Below are 23,214 nucleotides of genomic sequence, written 5' to 3'. Positions count from 1 at the left end.
AGTAACTACAGTAAGGAACAGTATTATCTCTAGTAGCTACAGTAAGGAACAGTATTATCTCTAGTAGCTACAGTAAGGATCAGTATTATCTCTAGTAGCTACAGTAAGGACCAGTATTATCTCTAGTAACTACAGTAAGGATCAGTATTATCTCTAGTAGCTACAGTAAGGACCAGTATTATCTCTAGTAACTACAGTAAGGATCAGTATTATCTCTAGTAGCTACAGTAAGGATCAGTATTACCCTCTGGTATTATCTCTAGTAGCTACAGTAAGGGTCAGTATTATCTCTAGTAGCTACAGTAAGGAACAGTATTATCTCTAGTAGCTACAGTAAGGAACAGTATTATCTCTAGTAGCTACAGTAAGGAACAGTATTATCTCTAGTAGCTACAGTAAGGATCAGTATTATCTCTAGTAGCTACAGTAAGGACCAGTATTATCTCTAGTAACTACAGTAAGGATCAGTATTATCTCTAGTAGCTACAGTAAGGACCAGTATTATCTCTAGTAACTACAGTAAGGAACAGTATTATCTCTAGTAGCTACAGTAAGGAACAGTATTATCTCTAGTAGCTACAGTAAGGATCAGTATTATCTCTAGTAGCTACAGTAAGGATCAGTATTACCCTCTGGTATTATCTCTAGTAGCTACAGTAAGGATCAGTATTATCTCTAGTAGCTACAGTAAGGATCAGTATTATCTCTAGTAGCTACAGTAAGGATCAGTATTATCTCTAGTAGCTACAGTAAGGATCAGTATTATCTCTAGTAGCTACAGTAAGGACCAGTATTACCCTCTGGTATTATCTCTAGTAGCTACAGTAAGGATCAGTATTATCTCTAGTAGCTACAGTAAGGATCAGTATTATCTCTAGTAGCTACAGTAAGGATCAGTATTATCTCTAGTAGCTACAGTAAGGATCAGTATTATCTCTAGTAGCTACAGTAAGGACCAGTATTATCTCTAGTAGCTACAGTAAGGATCAGTATTATCTCTAGTAGCTACAGTAAGGATCAGTATTATCTCTAGTAGCTACAGTAAGGATCAGTATTATCTCTAGTAGCTACAGTAAGGACCAGTATTATCTCTAGTAGCTACAGTAAGGATCAGTATTATCTCTAGTAGCTACAGGAAGGATCAGTATTATCTCTAGTAGCTACAGTAAGGATCAGTGTTATCTCTAGTAGCTACAGTAAGGATCAGTATTATCTCTAGTAGCTACAGTAAGGACCAGTATTACCCTCTGGTATTATCTCTAGTAGCTACAGGAAGGACCAGTATTATCTCTAGTAGCTACAGTAAGGATCAGTATTACCCTCTGGTATTATCTCTAGTCGCTACAGTAAGGACCAGTATTACCCTCTGGTATTATCTCTAGTAGCTACAGTAAGGATCAGTATTACCCTCTGGTATTATCTCTAGTAGCTACAGTAAGGACCAGTATTATCTCTAGTAGCTACAGTAAGGATCAGTATTATCTCTAGTAGCTACAGTAAGGATCAGTATTATCTCTAGTAGCTACAGTAAGGATCAGTATTATCTCTAGTAGCTACAGTAAGGATCAGTATTATCTCTAGTAGCTACAGTAAGGATCAGTATTATCTCTAGTAGCTACAGTAAGGATCAGTATTATCTCTAGTAGCTACAGTAAGGATCAGTATTATCTCTAGTAGCTACAGTAAGGATCAGTATTATCTCTAGTAGCTACAGTAAGGACCAGTATTATCTCTAGTAGCTACAGTAAGGATCAGTATTATCTCTAGTAGCTACAGTAAGGACCAGTATTATCTCTAGTAGCTACAGTAAGGAACAGTATTATCTCTAGTAGCTACAGTAAGGAACAGTATTATCTCTAGTAGCTACAGTAAGGAACAGTATTATCTCTAGTAGCTACAGTGAGGATCAGTATTACCCTCTGGTATTATCTCTAGTAGCTACAGTAAGGATCAGTATTATCTCTAGTAGCTACAGTAAGGACCAGTATTATCTCTAGTAACTACAGTAAGGAACAGTATTATCTCTAGTAGCTACAGTAAGGATCAGTATTATCTCTAGTAGCTACAGTAAGGACCAGTATTATCTCTAGTAGCTACAGTAAGGAACAGTATTATCTCTAGTAGCTACAGTAAGGAACAGTATTATCTCTAGTAGCTACAGTAAGGAACAGTATTATCTCTAGTAGCTACAGTGAGGATCAGTATTACCCTCTGGTATTATCTCTAGTAGCTACAGTAAGGATCAGTATTATCTCTAGTAGCTACAGTAAGGACCAGTATTATCTCTAGTAACTACAGTAAGGAACAGTATTATCTCTAGTAGCTACAGTAAGGATCAGTATTATCTCTAGTAGCTACAGTAAGGACCAGTATTATCTCTAGTAGCTACAGTAAGGAACAGTATTATCTCTAGTAGCTACAGTAAGGAACAGTATTATCTCTAGTAGCTACAGTAAGGAACAGTATTATCTCTAGTAGCTACAGTGAGGATCAGTATTACCCTCTGGTATTATCTCTAGTAGCTACAGTAAGGATCAGTATTATCTCTAGTAGCTACAGTAAGGATCAGTATTATCTCTAGTAGCTACAGGAAGGACCCTATCTAGTATCTCTGTGATGATTCCTGTCATTGTGTTAGTCAGGATGATTCCGTTGATGCATCTGTCAAAATAAGCGTGTTTCTGTAAGTGTGTTTGCTTGCGTGCATGCGTGTGTGTGGCGTGTTTGAATGTATTTCCGTGTGTATCTCTGCGGATGTGAAGCAGCAGCATCTCCTAACAGGTGATGAGAGCCATGTGTCTGTGTTCTGTTCAGCTAATTACCTTCAGACCGGAAACATCTTCCTGCCAGAGGACTTCAGTGATCATGACAGGTTGAACCAGGAGGCCGGAGCCGCTGGCATGACAGACTTCCTGGAAGAGTTACAGAAACGACCCGGTAGGGAATAGGGCTCTGGTCTATAGTAGTACCACTATATAGGGAATAGGGCTCTGGTCTATAGTAGTACCACTATATAGGGAATAGGGCGCTGGTCTATAGTAGTACCACTATATAGGGAACAGGGCTCTGGTCTATAGTAGTGTCCTATATAGGGAATAGGGCTCTGGTCTATAGTAGTGTACTATATAGGGAATAGGGCTCTGGTCTATATTAGTACCACTATATATCTCTAGGGAATAGGGCTCTGGTCTATAGTAGTACCACTATATAGGGAATAGGGCTCTGGTCTATAGTAGTACCACTATATAGGGAATAGGGCTCTGGTCTATAGTAGTACCACTATATAGGGAATAGGGCTCTGGTCTATAGTAGTACCACTATATAGGGAATAGGGCTCTGGTCTATAGTAGTACCACTATATAGGGAATAGGGCTCTGGTCTATAGTAGTACCACTATATAGGGAATAGGGCTCTGGTCTATAGTAGTACCACTATATAGGGAATAGGGCTCTGGTCTATAGTAGTACCACTATATAGGGCTCTGGTCTATAGTAGTACCACTATATAGGGAATAGGGCTCTGGTCTATAGTAGTACCACTATATAGGGAATAGGGCTCTGGTCTATAGTAGTACCACTATATAGGGAATAGGGCTCTGGTCTATAGTAGTACCACTATATAGGGAATAGGGCTCTGGTCTATAGTAGTACCACTATATAGGGAATAGGGCTCTGGTCTATAGTAGTACCACTATATAGGGAATAGGGCTCTGGTCTATAGTAGTACCACTATATAGGGAATAGGGCTCTGGTCTATAGTAGTACCACTATATAGGGAATAGGGCTCTGGTCTATAGTAGTACCACTATATAGGGAATAGGGCTCTGGTCTATAGTAGTACCACTATATAGGGAATAGGGCCCTGGTCTATAGTAGTACCACTATATAGGGAATAGGGCTCTGGTCTATAGTCGTACCACTATATAGGGAATAGGGCTCTGGTCTATAGTAGTACCACTATATAGGGAACAAGGCTCTGGTCTATAGTAGTAACACTATATAGGGAATAGGGCTCTGGTCTATAGTAGTACCACTATATAGGGAATAGGGCTCTGGTCTATAGTAGTACCACTATATAGGGAATAGGGCTCTGGTCTATAGTAGTACCACTATATAGGGAATAGGGCTCTGGTCTATAGTAGTAACACTATATAGGGAATAGGGCCCTGGTCTATAGTAGTACCACTATATAGGGAATAGGGCTCTGGTCTATAGTAGTACCACTATATAGGGAATAGGGCTCTGGTCTATAGTAGTACCACTATATAGGGAATAGGGTTCTGGTCTATAGTAGTACCACTATATAGGGAATAGGGCTCTGGTCTATAGTAGTACCACTATATAGGGCTCTGGTCTATAGTAGTACCACTATATAGGGAACAGGGCTCTGGTCTATAGTAGTACCACTATATAGGGAACAGGGCCCTGGTCTATAGTAGTACCACTATATAGGGAATAGGGCCCTGGTCTATAGTAGTACCACTATATAGGGAACAGGGCTCTGGTCTATAGTAGTACCACTATATAGGGAACAGGGCTCTGGTCTATAGTAGTACCACTATATAGGGCTCTGGTCTATAGTAGTACCACTATATAGGGAATAGGGCTCTGGTCTATAGTAGTACCACTATATAGGGAACAGGGCTCTGGTCTATAGTAGTACCACTATATAGGGCTCTGGTCTATAGTAGTACCACTATATAGGGAATAGGGCTCTGGTCTATAGTAGTACCACTATATAGGGAATAGGGCTCTGGTCTATAGTAGTACCACTATATAGGGAATAGGGCTCTGGTCTATAGTAGTACCACTATATAGGGAATAGGGCTCTGGTCTATAGTAGTACCACTATATAGGGAATAGGGCTCTGGTCTATAGTAGTACCACTATATAGGGAATAGGGCCCTGGTCTATAGTAGTACCACTATATAGGGAATAGGGCTCTGGTCTATAGTCGTACCACTATATAGGGAATAGGGCTCTGGTCTATAGTAGTACCACTATATAGGGAACAAGGCTCTGGTCTATAGTAGTAACACTATATAGGGAATAGGGCTCTGGTCTATAGTAGTACCACTATATAGGGAATAGGGCTCTGGTCTATAGTAGTACCACTATATAGGGAATAGGGCTCTGGTCTATAGTAGTACCACTATATAGGGAATAGGGCTCTGGTCTATAGTAGTAACACTATATAGGGAATAGGGCCCTGGTCTATAGTAGTACCACTATATAGGGAATAGGGCTCTGGTCTATAGTAGTACCACTATATAGGGAATAGGGCTCTGGTCTATAGTAGTACCACTATATAGGGAATAGGGTTCTGGTCTATAGTAGTACCACTATATAGGGAATAGGGCTCTGGTCTATAGTAGTACCACTATATAGGGCTCTGGTCTATAGTAGTACCACTATATAGGGAACAGGGCTCTGGTCTATAGTAGTACCACTATATAGGGAACAGGGCCCTGGTCTATAGTAGTACCACTATATAGGGAATAGGGCCCTGGTCTATAGTAGTACCACTATATAGGGAACAGGGCTCTGGTCTATAGTAGTACCACTATATAGGGAACAGGGCTCTGGTCTATAGTAGTACCACTATATAGGGCTCTGGTCTATAGTAGTACCACTATATAGGGAATAGGGCTCTGGTCTATAGTAGTACCACTATATAGGGAACAGGGCTCTGGTCTATAGTAGTACCACTATATAGGGCTCTGGTCTATAGTAGTACCACTATATAGGGAACAGGGCTCTGGTCTATAGTAGTACCACTATATAGGGAACAGGGCCCTGGTCTATAGTAGTACCACTATATAGGGAATAGGGCCCTGGTCTATAGTAGTACCACTATATAGGGAACAGGGCTCTGGTCTATAGTAGTACCACTATATAGGGAACAGGGCTCTGGTCTATAGTAGTACCACTATATAGGGAATAGGGCTCTGGTCTATAGTAGTACCACTATATAGGGAACAGGGCTCTGGTCTATAGTAGTACCACTATATAGGGAACAGGGCTCTGGTCTATAGTAGTACCACTATATAGGGAATAGGGCTCTGGTCTATAGTAGTACCACTATATAGGGAATAGGGCTCTGGTCTATAGTAGTACCACTATATAGGGAATAGGGCTCTGGTCTATAGTAGTACCACTATATAGGGAACAGGGCTCTGGTCTATAGTAGTACCACTATATAGGGAACAGGGCTCTGGTCTATAGTAGTACCACTATATAGGGAATAGGGCTCTGGTCTATAGTAGTACCACTATATAGGGAATAGGGCTCTGGTCTATAGTAGTACCACTATATAGGGAATAGGGCTCTGGTCTATAGTAGTAACACTATATAGGGAATAGGGCCCTGGTCTATAGTAGTACCACTATATAGGGAATAGGGCTCTGGTCTATAGTAGTACCACTATATAGGGAATAGGGCTCTGGTCTATAGTAGTACCACTATATAGGGAATAGGGTTCTGGTCTATAGTAGTACCACTATATAGGGAATAGGGCTCTGGTCTATAGTAGTACCACTATATAGGGCTCTGGTCTATAGTAGTACCACTATATAGGGAACAGGGCTCTGGTCTATAGTAGTACCACTATATAGGGAACAGGGCCCTGGTCTATAGTAGTACCACTATATAGGGAATAGGGCCCTGGTCTATAGTAGTACCACTATATAGGGAACAGGGCTCTGGTCTATAGTAGTACCACTATATAGGGAACAGGGCTCTGGTCTATAGTAGTACCACTATATAGTGCTCTGGTCTATAGTAGTACCACTATATAGGGAATAGGGCTCTGGTCTATAGTAGTACCACTATATAGGGAACAGGGCTCTGGTCTATAGTAGTACCACTATATAGGGCTCTGGTCTATAGTAGTACCACTATATAGGGAACAGGGCTCTGGTCTATAGTAGTACCACTATATAGGGAACAGGGCCCTGGTCTATAGTAGTACCACTATATAGGGAATAGGGCCCTGGTCTATAGTAGTACCACTATATAGGGAACAGGGCTCTGGTCTATAGTAGTACCACTATATAGGGAACAGGGCTCTGGTCTATAGTAGTACCACTATATAGGGAATAGGGCTCTGGTCTATAGTAGTACCACTATATAGGGAACAGGGCTCTGGTCTATAGTAGTACCACTATATAGGGAACAGGGCTCTGGTCTATAGTAGTACCACTATATAGGGAATAGGGCTCTGGTCTATAGTAGTACCACTATATAGGGAATAGGGCTCTGGTCTATAGTAGTACCACTATATAGGGAATAGGGCTCTGGTCTATAGTAGTACCACTATATAGGGAACAGGGCTCTGGTCTATAGTAGTACCACTATATAGGGAACAGGGCTCTGGTCTATAGTAGTACCACTATATAGGGAATAGGGCTCTGGTCTATAGTAGTACCACTATATAGGGAACAGGGCTCTGGTCTATAGTAGTACCACTATATAGGGAATAGGGCTCTGGTCTATAGTAGTACCACTATATAGGGAACAGGGCTCTGGTCTATAGTAGTACCACTATATAGGGAACAGGGCTCTGGTCTATAGTAGTACCACTATATAGGGAACAGGGCTCTGGTCTATAGTAGTACCACTATATAGGGAACAGGGCTCTGGTCTATAGTAGTACCACTATATAGGGAACAGGGCTCTGGTCTATAGTAGTACCACTATATAGGGAATAGGGCTCTGGTCTATAGTAGTACCACTATATAGGGAACAGGGCTCTGGTCTATAGTAGTACCACTATATAGGGAATAGGGCTCTGGTCTATAGTAGTACCACTATATAGGGGATAGGGCTCTGGTCTATAGTAGTACCACTATATAGGGAACAGGGCTCTGGTCTATAGTAGTACCACTATATAGGGAACAGGGCTCTGGTCTATAGTAGTACCACTATATAGGGAATAGGGCTCTGGTCTATAGTAGTACCACTATATAGGGAACAGGGCTCTGGTCTATAGTAGTACCACTATATAGGGAACAGGGCTCTGGTCTATAGTAGTACCACTATATAGGGAACAGGGCTCTGGTCTATAGTAGTACCACTATATAGGGAACAGGGCTCTGGTCTATAGTAGTACCACTATATAGGGAACAGGGCTCTGGTCTATAGTAGTACCACTATATAGGGAATAGGGCTCTGGTCTATAGTAGTACCACTATATAGGGAACAGGGCTCTGGTCTATAGTAGTACCACTATATAGGGAACAGGGCTCTGGTCTATAGTAGTACCACTATATAGGGAATAGGGCTCTGGTCTATAGTAGTACCACTATATAGGGAACAGGGCTCTGGTCTATAGTAGTACCACTATATAGGGAATAGGGCTCTGGTCTATAGTAGTACCACTATATAGGGAACAGGGCTCTGGTCTATAGTAGGACCACTATATAGGGAACAGGGCTCTGGTCTATAGTAGTACCACTATATAGGGAATAGGGCTCTGGTCTATAGCAGTACCACTATATAGGGAACAGGGCTCTGGTCTATAGTAGTACCACTATATAGGGAACAGGGCTCTGGTCTATAGTAGTACCACTATATAGGGAATAGGGCTCTGGTCTATAGTAGTACCACTATATAGGGAACAGGGCTCTGGTCTATAGTAGTACCACTATATAGGGAATAGGGCTCTGGTCTATAGTAGTACCACTATATAGGGAACAGGGCTCTGGTCTATAGTAGTACCACTATATAGGGAATAGGGCTCTGGTCTATAGTAGTACCACTATATAGGGAATAGGGCTCTGGTCTATAGTAGTACCACTATATAGGGAACAGGGCTCTGGTCTATAGTAGTACCACTATATAGGGAATAGGGCTCTGGTCTATAGTAGTACCACTATATAGGGAATAGGGCTCTGGTCTATAGCAGTACCACTATATAGGGAACAGGGCTCTGGTCTATAGTAGTACCACTATATAGGGAATAGGGCTCTGGTCTATAGTAGTACCACTATATAGGGAATAGGGCTCTGGTCTATAGTAGTACCACTATATAGGGAACAGGGCTCTGGTCTATAGTAGTACCACTATATAGGGAATAGGGCTCTGGTCTATAGTAGTACCACTATATAGGGAATAGGGCTCTGGTCTATAGTAGTACCACTATATAGGGAATAGGGCTCTGGTCTATAGTAGTACCACTATATAGGGAATGGGGCTCTGGTCTATAGTAGTACCACTATATAGGGAACAGGGCTCTGGTCTATAGTAGTACCACTATATAGGGAACAGGGCTCTGGTCTATAGTAGTACCACTATATAGGGAATAGGGCTCTGGTCTATAGTAGTGCACTATATAGGGAATAGGGCTCTGGTCTATAGTAGTACCACTATATAGGGAATAGGGCTCTGGTCTATAGTAGTACCACTATATAGGGAACAGGGCTCTGGTCTATAGTAGTACCACTATATAGGGAATAGGGCTCTGGTCTATAGTAGTACCACTATATAGGGAACAGGGCTCTGGTCTATAGTAGTACCACTATATAGGGAATAGGTCTCTGGTCTATAGTAGTACCACTATATAGGGAACAGGGCTCTGGTCTATAGTAGTACCACTATATAGGGAATAGGGCTCTGGTCTATAGTAGTACCACTATATAGGGAACAGGGCTCTGGTCTATAGTAGTACCACTATATAGGGAATAGGGCTCTGGTCTATAGTAGTACCACTATATAGGGAATAGGGCTCTGGTCTATAGTAGTGTACTATATAGGGAACAGGGCTCTGGTCTATAGTAGTACCACTATATAGGGAACAGGGCTCTGGTCTATAGTAGTACCACTATATAGGGAATAGGGCTCTGGTCTATAGTAGTACCACTACATAGGGAACAGGGCTCTGGTCTATAGTAGTACCACTATATAGGGAACAGGGCTCTGGTCTATAGTAGTACCACTATATAGGGAACAGGGCTCTGGTCTATAGTAGTACCACTATATAGGGAACAGGGCTCTGGTCTATAGTAGTACCACTATATAGGGAATAGGGCTCTGGTCTATAGTAGTACCACTATATAGGGAATAGGGCTCTGGTCTATAGTAGTACCACTATATAGGGAATAGGGCTCTGGTCTATAGTAGTACCACTATATAGGGAACAGGGCTCTGGTCTATAGTAGTACCACTATATAGGGAATAGGGCTCTGGTCTATAGTAGTACCACTATATAGGGAACAGGGCTCTGATCTATAGTAGTACCACTATATAGGGAACAGGGCTCTGGTCTATAGTAGTACCACTATATAGGGAACAGGGCTCTGGTCTATAGTAGTACCACTATATAGGGAATAGGGCCCTGGTCTATAGTAGTGTACTATATAGGGAATAGGGCTCTGGTCTATAGTAGTACCACTATATAGGGAACAGGGCTCTGGTCTATAGTAGTACCACTATATAGGGAACAGGGCTCTGGTCTATAGTAGTACCACTATATAGGGAACAGGGCTCTGGTCTATAGTAGTACCACTATATAGGGAACAGGGCTCTGGTCTATAGTAGTACCACTATATAGGGAACAGGGCTCTGGTCTATAGTAGTACCACTATATAGGGAACAGGGCTCTGGTCTATAGTAGTACCACTATATAGGGAACAGGGCTCTGGTCTATAGTAGTACCACTATATAGGGAACAGGGCTCTGGTCTATAGTAGTACCACTATATAGGGAACAGGGCTCTGGTCTATAGTAGTACCACTATATAGGGAATAGGGCTCTGGTCTATAGTAGTACCACTATATAGGGAATAGGGCTCTGGTCTATAGTAGTACCACTATATAGGGAATAGGGCTCTGGTCTATAGTAGTACCACTATATAGGGAATAGGGCTCTGGTCTATAGTAGTACCACTATATAGGGAACAGGGCTCTGGTCTATAGTAGTACCACTATATAGGGAATAGGGCTCTGGTCTATAGTAGTACCACTATATAGGGAATAGGGCTCTGGTCTATAGTAGTACCACTATATAGGGAATAGGGCTCTGGTCTATAGTAGTACCACTATATAGGGAATGGGGCTCTGGTCTATAGTAGTACCACTATATAGGGAACAGGGCTCTGGTCTATAGTAGTACCACTATATAGGGAACAGGGCTCTGGTCTATAGTAGTACCACTATATAGGGAATAGGGCTCTGGTCTATAGTAGTGCACTATAGGGAATAGGGCTCTGGTCTATAGTAGTACCACTATATAGGGAATAGGGCTCTGGTCTATAGTAGTACCACTATATAGGGAACAGGGCTCTGGTCTATAGTAGTACCACTATATAGGGAATAGGGCTCTGGTCTATAGTAGTACCACTATATAGGGAACAGGGCTCTGGTCTATAGTAGTACCACTATATAGGGAATAGGTCTCTGGTCTATAGTAGTACCACTATATAGGGAACAGGGCTCTGGTCTATAGTAGTACCACTATATAGGGAATAGGGCTCTGGTCTATAGTAGTACCACTATATAGGGAACAGGGCTCTGGTCTATAGTAGTACCACTATATAGGGAATAGGGCTCTGGTCTATAGTAGTACCACTATATAGGGAATAGGGCTCTGGTCTATAGTAGTGTACTATATAGGGAACAGGGCTCTGGTCTATAGTAGTACCACTATATAGGGAACAGGGCTCTGGTCTATAGTAGTACCACTATATAGGGAATAGGGCTCTGGTCTATAGTAGTACCACTACATAGGGAACAGGGCTCTGGTCTATAGTAGTACCACTATATAGGGAACAGGGCTCTGGTCTATAGTAGTACCACTATATAGGGAACAGGGCTCTGGTCTATAGTAGTACCACTATATAGGAACAGGGCTCTGGTCTATAGTAGTACCACTATATAGGGAATAGGGCTCTGGTCTATAGTAGTACCACTATATAGGGAATAGGGCTCTGGTCTATAGTAGTACCACTATATAGGGAATAGGGCTCTGGTCTATAGTAGTACCACTATATAGGGAACAGGGCTCTGGTCTATAGTAGTACCACTATATAGGGAATAGGGCTCTGGTCTATAGTAGTACCACTATATAGGGAACAGGGCTCTGATCTATAGTAGTACCACTATATAGGGAACAGGGCTCTGGTCTATAGTAGTACCACTATATAGGGAACAGGGCTCTGGTCTATAGTAGTACCACTATATAGGGAATAGGGCCCTGGTCTATAGTAGTGTACTATATAGGGAATAGGGCTCTGGTCTATAGTAGTACCACTATATAGGGAACAGGGCTCTGGTCTATAGTAGTACCACTATATAGGGAACAGGGCTCTGGTCTATAGTAGTACCACTATATAGGGAACAGGGCTCTGGTCTATAGTAGTACCACTATATAGGGAACAGGGCTCTGGTCTATAGTAGTACCACTATATAGGGAACAGGGCTCTGGTCTATAGTAGTACCACTATATAGGGAACAGGGCTCTGGTCTATAGTAGTACCACTATATAGGGAACAGGGCTCTGGTCTATAGTAGTACCACTATATAGGAACAGGGCTCTGGTCTATAGTAGTACCACTATATAGGGAACAGGGCTCTGGTCTATAGTAGTACCACTATATAGGGAATAGGGCTCTGGTCTATAGTAGTACCACTATATAGGGAATAGGGCTCTGGTCTATAGTAGTACCACTATATAGGGAATAGGGCTCTGGTCTATAGTAGTACCACTATATAGGGAACAGGGCTCTGGTCTATAGTAGTACCACTATATAGGGAATAGGGCTCTGGTCTATAGTAGTACCACTATATAGGGAACAGGGCTCTGGTCTATAGTAGTACCACTATATAGGGAATAGGGCTCTGGTCTATAGTAGTACCACTATATAGGGAATAGGGCTCTGGTCTATAGTAGTACCACTATATAGGGAACAGGGCTCTGGTCTATAGTAGTACCACTATATAGGGAATAGGGCTCTGGTCTATAGTAGTACCACTATATAGGGAACAGGGCTCTGGTCTATAGTAGTACCACTATATAGGGAACAGGGCTCTGGTCTATAGTAACTACAGCGTGTCATTCCTACCACAGAATTGATTGGTGATGACATCATGCAGCCTCAAGATGGCTGCCCTCAGATGAAGCAACAGCAACAACAGCAGCAGCATCAGTTGTCCCCTCAACCTCTGTACATTATGACCTTTGACCTGTTGGTGAGGTACCAGGACTCGGCTCTGGGACAGCTCTGTGTGGACAGTAACGTGGAGGGCAGCAGGCTGCATCTCTCTGGCAACGGGGTGGTCTTCCAGCACGTGGAGTAAGTCCACCCAATTCACATAGACTTTATTTATCCTACAGGAGGCCATTATGATATGGAGCAACAAGTCTCTCCATTATCAGTGATGATTAGAGACAGGAGTCTCCTGATCTACTGACCTGACTAGGAAACACTCTGGGCCCCTGTCGTCTATACCTACTGACTAGGAAACACTCTGGGGCCCCTGTTGTCTATACCTACTGACTAGGAAACACTCTGGGGCCCCTGTTGTCGTCTATACCTACTGACTAGGAAACACTCTTGGGCCCTGTTGTCTATACCTACTGACTAGGAAACACTCTGGGCCCCTGTCGTCTATACCTACTGACTAGGAAACACTCTGGGCCCCTGTTGTCGTCTATAACTACTGACTAGGAAACACTCTGGGGCCCCTGTTGTAGTCTGTACCTACTGACTAGGAAACACTCTGGGGCCCCTGTTGTCTATACCTACTGACTAGGAAACACTCTGGGGCCCCTGTTGTCTATACCTACTGACTAGGAAACACTCTGGGGCCCCTGTTGTCGTCTATACCTACTGACTAGGAAACACTCTGGGCCCCTGTTGTCTATACCTACTGACTAGGAAACATTCTGGGCCCCTGTTGTCGTCTATACCTACTGACTAGGAAACACTCTGGGCCCCTGTTGTCTATACCTACTGACTAGGAAACACTCTGGGCCCCTGTAGTCGTCTATACCTACTGACTAGGAAACTAGGACCTATTCCAGTGGTTCGGTAAAACTCCTGGCCCTATTCCAGTGGTCCAGTAAAACCCCTGGCCCTATTCTAGAGGTCCGGTAAAACTCCTGGCCCTATTCCAGTGGTCCGGTAAAACCCCTGGCCCTATTCCAGTGGTCCGGTAAAACTCCTGGCCCTATTCCAGTGGTCCGGTAAAACTCCTGGCCCTATTCTAGAGGTCCGGTAAAACTCCTGGCCCTATTCTAGAGGTCCGGTAAAACTCCTGGCCCTATTCCAGTGGTCCGGTAAAACTCCTGGCCCTATTCCAGTGGTCCGGTAAAACTCCTGGCCCTATTCCAGTGGTCCAGTAAAACCCCTGGCCCTATTCTAGAGGTCCGGTAAAACTCCTGGCCCTATTCCAGTGGTCCGGTAAAACCCCTGGCCCTATTCTAGAGGTCCGGTAAAACTCCTGGCCCTATTCCAGTGGTCCATTAAAACTCCTGGCCCTATTCCAGTGGTCCGGTAAAACTCCTGGCCCTATTCTAGAGGTCCGGTAAAACTCCTGGCCCTATTCCAGTGATCCGGTAAAACTCCTGGCCCTATTCTAGAGGTCCGGTAAAACTCCTGGCCCTATTCCAGTGGTCCGGTAAAACTCCTGGCCCTATTCTAGAGGTCCGGTAAAACTCCCGGCCCTATTCCAGTGGTCCGGTAAAACTCCTGGCCCTACTCCAGTGGTCCGGTAACACTCCTGGCCCTACTCCAGTGGTCCGGTAAAACTCCTGGCCCTATTCTAGTGGTCCGGTAAAACTCCTGGCCCTACTCCAGTGGTCCGGTAACACTCCTGGCCCTACTCCAGTGGTCCGGTAACACTCCTGGCCCTACTCTAGTGGTCCGGTAAAACTCCTGGCCCTATTCTAGTGGTCCGGTAAAACTCCTGGCCCTACTCCAGTGGTCCGGTAACACTCCTGGCCCTACTCCAGTGGTCCGGTAACACTCCTGGCCCTACTCTAGTGGTCCGGTAAAACACCTGGCCCTATTCTAGTGGTGATCATAATGTAATTCAGTGACTGACGTGACTGTAGCTGCTGGAGAGACGGTGAACAGCAGCGTTGTGTCGTTATCTAACGTGGATTTAATGTTCATGCTCCTCATAACGGGCCAGTCACACTGGGAAAAGCCTTTTCATTGGTTCAATTGCAACCTTGCACAGCTTACAACCAATGAAACGGCTTCCTTTCTGACGTAGTGTTTTGTTTGTTGTTGCGGTGAGCAGTGTGAACAGACCCTAAAACTGTCATTCCCATTGGGGGATGTTGCAGGAACTGGTTAGGGACGAGTCGTGTCCCGCTGACAGAGAGGCAGTGTGAGCTGCCGGGGTTGTGTGAGTACCTGGACAGGCAGGATGAGGCCTACCACACCTTCAGAGATGCACTGTGGGAGTTCCTACACAGGACCAGAGGCAGTGAGGAACACACACACACACACACACACACACACACACACACACACACACACACACACACACACACACACACACACACACACACACACACACACACACACACACACACACACACACACACACACACACACACGTGTTAACATTGCCAAAGCAAGTGAGGTAGATAATATATAAAGTGAATGTCTCTCTCTGTGTCTTTCTTTCTCTCTGTCTCTCTCGCTCTCTGTCTTTCTTTCTCTCTCTCTTTCTTTCTCTCTCTCTGTCTCTCTCCATCTCTGTCTCTCTCCATCTCTGTCTCTCTCTCTCTGTCTTTCTTTCTGTCTCTCTCTCTCTCTGTCTCTCTGTCTGTGTTTTACAGGGTGTTTTACAGCAGGGCCCTGGTCCGCCTCAGTGGCAACGTTCAGCATTTATAAAGTTGTTAAAGTTTATGTGGGAACACACTGGTACGCCACTTACTACAAAACCCTGTTAAAGGTACTGTGCCACTCCTGTTCCCTCATTCACAGTCTCTGGAATCAGCTCAAACTACAGACAAGAGGGGTTATATTTGAACTTGATTTATTGTTTTATTAGGCAAGTCAGTTAAGAACAAATGTTTATTTACAATGATGGGGAACAGTGGGTTAACTGAGGTGCAGTAAGTAGGACAGTAGCAGTAGACATACAGTATAGGGGGAGGTGCAGTAAGTACAGTATAGGGGGAGGTACAGTAAGTACAGTATAGGGGGAGGTGCAGTAAGTACAGTATAGGGGGAGGTACAGTAAGTACAGTATAGGGGGAGGTGCAGTAAGTAGGACAGTAGCAGTAGACATACAGTATAGGGGGAGGTGCAGTAAGTACAGTATAGGGGGAGGTGCAGTAAGTACAGTATAGAGGGAGGTGCAGTAAGTAGGACAGTAGCAGTAGACATACAGTATAGGGGGAGGTGCAGTAAGTACAGTATAGGGGGAGGTGCAGTAAGTACAGTATAGAGGGAGGTGCAGTAAGTAGGACAGTAGCAGACACAGTATAGGGGGAGGTGCAGTAAGTACAGTGTAGAGGGATGTGCAGTAAGTACAGTATAGAGGGAGGTGCAGTAAGTACAGTATAGAGGGAGGTGCAGTAAGTACAGTATAGGGGGAGGTGCAGTAAGTACAGTATAGAGGGAGGTGCAGTAAGTAGGGCAGTAGTAGCAGACATACAGTATAGGGGGAGGTGCAGTAAGTAGGACAGTAGTAGACATACAGTATAGGGGGAGGTGCAGTAAGTAGAACAGTAGTAGACATACAGTATAGAGGGAGGTGCAGTAAGTAGGACAGTAGAAGACATACAGTATAGAGGGAGGTGCAGTAAGTAGGGCAGTAGTAGTAGACATACAGTATAGGGGAGGTGCAGTAAGTAGGACAGTAGTAGCAGACATACAGTATAGGGGAGGTGCAGTAAGTACAGTATAGGGGAGGTGCAGTAAGTAGGACAGTAGTAGCAGACATACAGTATAGGGGGAGGTGCAGTAAGTAGGACAGTAGTAGCAGACATACAGTATAGGGGGAGGTGCAGTAAGTACAGTATAGGGGAGGTGCAGTAAGTAGGACAGTAGTAGCAGACATACAGTATAGGAGCAGGTGCAGTAAGTAGGCCAGTGGTAGCAGACATACAGTATAGGGGGAGGTGCAGTAAGTAGGCCAGTAGTAGCAGACATACAGTATAGGGGGAGGTGCAGTAAGTGGACAGTAGCAGACATACAGTATAGGGGGAGGTGCAGTAAGTACAGTATAGGGGGAGGTGCAGTAAGTACAGTATAGAGGGAGGTGCAGTAAGTACAGTATAGAGGGAGGTGCAGTAAGTAGGACAGTAGTAGCAGAGATACAATATAGAGGGAGGTGCAGTAAGTAGGGCAGTAGTAGCAGACCTACAGTATAGAGGGAGGTGCAGTAAGTACAGTATAGAGGGAGGTGCAGTAAGTAGGGCAGTAGTAGCAGACCTACAGTATAGAGGGAGGTGCAGTAAGTAGGACAGTAGTAGCAGAGATACAATATAGAGGGAGGTGCAGTAAGTAGGGCAGTAGTAGCAGAGATACAATATAGAGGGAGGTGCAGTAAGTACAGTATAGAGGGAGGTGCAGTAAGTAGCACAGTAGTAGCAGAGATACAATATAGAGGGAGGTGCAGTAAGTAGGGCAGTAGTAGCAGACCTACAGTATAGAGGGAGGTGCAGTAAGTACAGAATAGAGGGAGGTGCAGTAAGTAGGGCAGTAGTAGCAGACCTACAGTATAGAGGGAGGTGCAGTAAGTGCAGTATAGAGGGAGGTGCAGTAAGTACAGTATAGGGGGAGGTACAGTAAGTACAATATAGAGGGAGGTGCAGTAAGTAGGACAGTAGTAGCAGACATACAGTATAGGGGGAGGTGCAGTAAGTACAGTATAGGGGGAGGTGCAGTAAGTAGGACAGTAGTAGCAGACATACAGTATAGGGGGAGGTGCAGTAAGTAGGACAGTAGTAGCAGACATACAGTATAGGGGGAGGTGCAGTAAGTACAGTATAGGGGGAGGTGCAGTAAGTAGGACAGTAGTCGCAGACATACAGTATAGGAGCAGGTGCAGTAAGTAGGCCAGTAGTAGCAGACATACAGTATAGGGGGAGGTGCAGTAAGTAGGCCAGTAGTAGCAGACATACAGTATAGGGGGAGGTGCAGTAAGTAGGACAGTAGCAGAATAGGGTGAGAGAAGTTCACTATAATAACAGGCTCTGGTAGAATAGGAGGAGAGAAGTTCACTATAATAACAGGCTCTGGTAGAATAGGGGGAGAGAAGTTCACTATAATAACAGGCTGGTAGAATAGGGGGAGAGAAGTTCACTATAATAACAGGCTCTGGTAGAATAGGGGGAGACAAGTTCACTATAATAACAGGGCTCTGGTAGAATAGGGGGATAGAAGTTCACTATAATAACAGGGCTCTGGTAGAATAGGGGGAGAGAAGTTCACTATAATAACAGGGCTCTGGTAGAATAGGGGGAGAGAAGTTCACTATAATAACAGGCTCTGGTAGAATAGGGGGAGAGAAGTTCACTATAATAACAGGCTCTGGTAGAATAGGGGGAGAGAAGTTCACTATAATAACAGGCTCTGGTAGAATAGGGGGAGAGAAGTTCACTATAATAACAGGCTCTGGTAGAATAGGAGGAGAGAAGTTCACTATAATAACAGGCTCTGGTAGAATAGTGGGAGAGAAGTTCACTATAATAACAGGCTCTGGTAGAATAGGGGGAGAGAAGTTCACTATAATAACAGGCTGGTAGAATAGGGGGAGAGAAGTTCACTATAATAACAGGCTCTGGTAGAATAGGGGGAGAGAAGTTCACTATAATAACAGGGCTCTGGTAGAATAGGGGGATAGAAGTTCACTATAATAACAGGGCTCTGGTAGAATAGGGGGAGAGAAGTTCACTATAATAACAGGGCTCTGGTAGAATAGGGGGAGAGAAGTTCACTATAATAACAGGCTCTGGTAGAATAGGGGAGAGAAGTTCACTATAATAACAGGCTCTGGTAGAATAGGGGAGAGAAGTTCACTATAATAACAGGCTCTGGTAGAATAGGGGGAGAGAAGTTCACTATAATAACAGGCTCTGGTAGAATAGGGGGAGAGAAGTTCACTATAATAACAGGGCTCTGGTAGAATAGGGGGAGAGAAGTTCACTATAATAACAGGCTCTGGTAGAATAGGGGGAGAGAAGTTCACTATAATAACAGGCTCTGGTAGAATAGGGGGAGAGAAGTTCACTATAATAACAGGCTCTGGTAGAATAGGAGAGAAGTTCACTATAATAACAGGCTCTGGTAGAATAGGAGAGAAGTTCACTATAATAACAGGCTCTGGTAGAATAGGAGAGAAGTTCACTATAATAACAGGCTCTGGTAGAATAGGAGAGAAGTTCACTATAATAACAGGCTCTGGTAGAATAGGAGAGAAGTTCACTATAATAACAGGCTCTGGTAGAATAGGAGAGAAGTTCACTATAATAACAGGCTCTGGTAGAATAGGAGAGAAGTTCACTATAATAACAGGCTCTGGTAGAATAGGGGGAGAGAAGTCCACTATAATAACAGGCTCTGGTAGAATAGGAGAGAAGTTCACTATAATAACAGGGCTCTGGTAGAATAGGAGAGAAGTTCACTATAATAACAGGGCTCTGGTAGAAGTCTGGTAGTGATGTTCTACATCCCTAATGGCACCCTATTCCTTATATATGGTGCACTACTAAGAGCCCTAACCATGTGCACTATGTCCTCTCTCCCCCGTTTCCTCTCTCCCCCGTTTCCTCTCTCCCCTGTCCCAGCACCCAGAGCTCCTGTCCAACCCCAGGAAGAGCAGCTGGATCGTATTCGGTCACAGTCTCCAGATCAGGGCCGACGGAGCGATGTTCAGACACATCCTCAACTTCCTGAGATGTGGACGCCTGTTGCTGCCCTCTGTGTTCAAGTACAGTAGGGAGTTGAGAAACTGAACACAGCAGCGAGCCAAAATGGCCGCTCTTATCGGTCAATACCAACCATTTTTGTGTCCATGTCGTGCAGGGAATGGCGGCTGCTGTGCCATGAGGTAGAGGAGTTTCAGATCCCAGCTCTGACTGGAGCCCTGGAGGACTGTTCTGACTACAGGTGAGAGAGAAGGGCCCCGCTATTACCATCAACCTGTCAGTCACTACAGGTGAGAGAGAAGGGCCCCACTATATACCATCAACCTGTCAGTCACTACAGGTGAGAGAGAAGGGCCCCACTATATACCATCAACCTGTCAGTCACTACAGGTGAGAGAGAAGGGCCCCGCTATTACCATCAACCTGTCAGTCACTACAGGTGAGAGAGAAGGGCCCCACTATATACCATCAACCTGTCAGTCACTACAGGTGAGAGAGAAGGGCCCCACTATATACCATCAACCTGTCAGTCACTACAGGTGAGAGAGAAGGGCCCCACTATATACCATCAACCTGTCAGTCACTACAGGTGAGAGAGAAGGGCCCCACTATTACCATCAACCTGTCAGTCACTACAGGTGAGAGAGAAGGGCCCCACTATATACCATCAACCTGTCAGTCACTACAGGTGAGAGAGAAGGGCCCCACTATATACCATCAACCTGTCAGTCACTACAGGTGAGAGAGAAGGGCCCCACTATATACCATCAACCTGTCAGTCACTACAGGTGAGAGAGAAGGGCCCCCACTATATACCATCAACCTGTCAGTCACTACAGGTGAGAGAGAAGGGCCCCACTATATACCATCAACCTGTCAGTCACTACAGGTGAGAGAGAAGGGCCCCACTATATACCATCAACCTGTCAGTCACTACAGGTGAGAGAGAAGGGCCCCACTATATACCATCAACCTGTCAGTCACTACAGGTGAGAGAGAAGGGCCCCACTATATACCATCAACCTGTCAGACACTACAGGTGAGAGAGAAGGGCCCCACTATATACCATCAACCTGTCAGTCACTACAGGTGAGAGAGAAGGGCCCCACTATATACCATCAACCTGTCAATCACTACAGGTGAGAGAGAAGGGCCCCACTATATACCATCAACCTGTCAGTCACTACAGGTGAGAGAGAAGGGCCCCACTATATACCATCAACCTGTCAGTCACTACAGGTGAGAGAGAAGGGCCCCACTATATACCATCAACCTGTCAGTCACTACAGGTGAGAGAGAAGGGCCCCGCTATTACCATCAACCTGTCAGTCACTACAGGTGAGAGAGAAGGGCCCCGCTATTACCATCAACCTGTCAGTCACTACAGGTGAGAGAGAAGGGCCCCGCTATTACCATCAACCTGTCAGTCACTACAGGTGAGAGAGAAGGGCCCCACTATATACCATCAACCTGTCAGTCACTACAGGTGAGAGAGAAGGGCCCCACTATATACCATCAACCTGTCAGTCACTACAGGTGAGAGAGAAGGGCCCCACTATATACCATCAACCTGTCAGTCACTACAGGTGAGAGAGAAGGGCCCCACTATATACCATCAACCTGTCAGTCACTACAGGTGAGAGAGAAGGGCCCCACTATATACCATCAACCTGTCAGACACTACAGGTGAGAGAGAAGGGCCCCACTATATACCATCAACCTGTCAGTCACTACAGGTGAGAGAGAAGGGCCCCACTATATACCATCAACCTGTCAGTCACTACAGGTGAGAGAGAAGGGCCCCGCTATATACCATCAATGATCATGAAACGTCATTTTGACTGACTGATTTGATGATAACAGCGGTTGGGGACTGGTGACTGGCCTAGTGTTGTGATTGGTCAGTTGGGGACTGGTGACTGGCCTAGTGTTATGATTGGTCAGTTGGGGACTGGTGACTGGCCTAGTGTTGTGATTGGTCAGTTGGGGACTGGTGACTGGCTTAGTGTTGTGATTGGTCAGTTGGGGACTGGTGACTGGCTTCGTGTTGTGATTGGTCAGTTGGGGACTGGTGACTGGCTTAGTGTTGTGATTGGTCAGTTGGGGACTGGTGACTGGCTTAGTGTTGTGATTGGTCAGTTGGGGACTGGTGACTGGCTTCGTGTTGTGATTGGTCAGTTGGGGACTGGTGACTGGCTTAGTGTTGTGATTGGTCAGTTGGGGACTGGTGACTGGCTTAGTGTTGTGATTGGTCAGTTGGGGACTGGTGACTGGCTTCGTGTTGTGATTGGTCAGTTGGGGACTGGTGACTGGCCTAGTGTTATGATTGGTCAGTTGGGGACTGGTGACTGGCTTAGTGTTGTGATTGGCCAGTTGGGGACTGGTGACTGGCTTAGTGTTGTGATTGGTCAGTTGGGGACTGGTGACTGGCCTAGTGTTGTGATTGGTCAGTTGGGGACTGGTGACTGGCCTAGTGTTGTGATTGGTCAGTTGGGGACTGGTGACTGGCTTAGTGTTGTGATTGGTCAGTTGGGGACTGGTGACTGGCCTAGTGTTGTGATTGGTCAGTTGGGGACTGGTGACTGGCCTAGTGTTGTGATTGGTCAGTTGGGGACTGGTGACTGGCTTAGTGTTGTGATTGGTCAGTTGGGGACTGGTGACTGGCTTAGTGTTGTGATTGGTCAGTTGGGGACTGGTGACTGGCTTAGTGTTGTGATTGGTCAGTTGGGGACTGGTGACTGGCTTAGTGTTGTGACTGGCTTAGTGTTGTGATTGGTCAGTTGGGGACTGGTGACTGGCTTAGTGTTGTGATTGGTCAGTTGGGGACTGGTGACTGGCTTAGTGTTGTGATTGGTCAGTTGGGGACGTGACTGGTGACTGGCCTAGTGTTGTGATTGGTCAGTTGGGGACTGGTGACTGGCCTAGTGTTGTGATTGGTCAGTTGGGGACTGGTGAATGGCTTAGTGTTGTGATTGGCCAGTTGGGGACTGGTGACTGGCCTAGTGTTGTGATTGGTCAGTTGGGGACTGGTGACTGGCCTATTGTTGTGATTGGTCAGTTGGGGACTGGTGACTGGCCTAGTGTTGTGATTGGTCAGTTGGGGACTGGTGACTGGCTTAGTGTTGTGATTGGTCAGTTGGGGACTGGTGACTGGCCTAGTGTTATGATTGGTCAGTTGGGGACTGGTGACTGGCCTAGTGTTGTGATTGGTCAGTTGGGGACTGGTGACTGGCTTAGTGTTGTGATTGGTCAGTTGGGGACTGGTGACTGGCCTAGTGTTGTGATTGGTCAGTTGGGGACTGGTGACTGGCCTAGTGTTATGATTGGTCAGTTGGGGACTGGTGACTGGCCTAGTGTTGTGATTGGTCAGTTGGGGACAGGTGAC

General features: G+C 45.1%; 1 protein-coding gene across 1 annotated transcript in view; it reads left to right on the top strand.

The window, feature by feature from the left end:
* LOC124023598 (BTB/POZ domain-containing protein KCTD19-like) overlaps positions 1 to 23,214 on the top strand; it is a 32,064-nt gene that overhangs the window by 2,339 nt on the left and 6,511 nt on the right. The window contains exons 3-8 of the mRNA XM_046337980.1: positions 2,815 to 2,937; positions 13,062 to 13,287; positions 15,288 to 15,430; positions 15,789 to 15,904; positions 19,749 to 19,891; positions 19,987 to 20,070. Coding sequence (XP_046193936.1) covers positions 2,815 to 2,937; positions 13,062 to 13,287; positions 15,288 to 15,430; positions 15,789 to 15,904; positions 19,749 to 19,891; positions 19,987 to 20,070 — 835 coding nt within the window. The remainder of the gene's footprint in view (positions 1 to 2,814; positions 2,938 to 13,061; positions 13,288 to 15,287; positions 15,431 to 15,788; positions 15,905 to 19,748; positions 19,892 to 19,986; positions 20,071 to 23,214) is intronic.

The sequence above is a fragment of the Oncorhynchus gorbuscha genome, unplaced genomic scaffold (assembly GCF_021184085.1).
Source record: "Oncorhynchus gorbuscha isolate QuinsamMale2020 ecotype Even-year unplaced genomic scaffold, OgorEven_v1.0 Un_scaffold_1654, whole genome shotgun sequence".
Lineage (NCBI taxonomy): Eukaryota > Metazoa > Chordata > Actinopteri > Salmoniformes > Salmonidae > Oncorhynchus > Oncorhynchus gorbuscha.
This window is presented reverse-complemented; position numbering and strand designations above follow the sequence as displayed.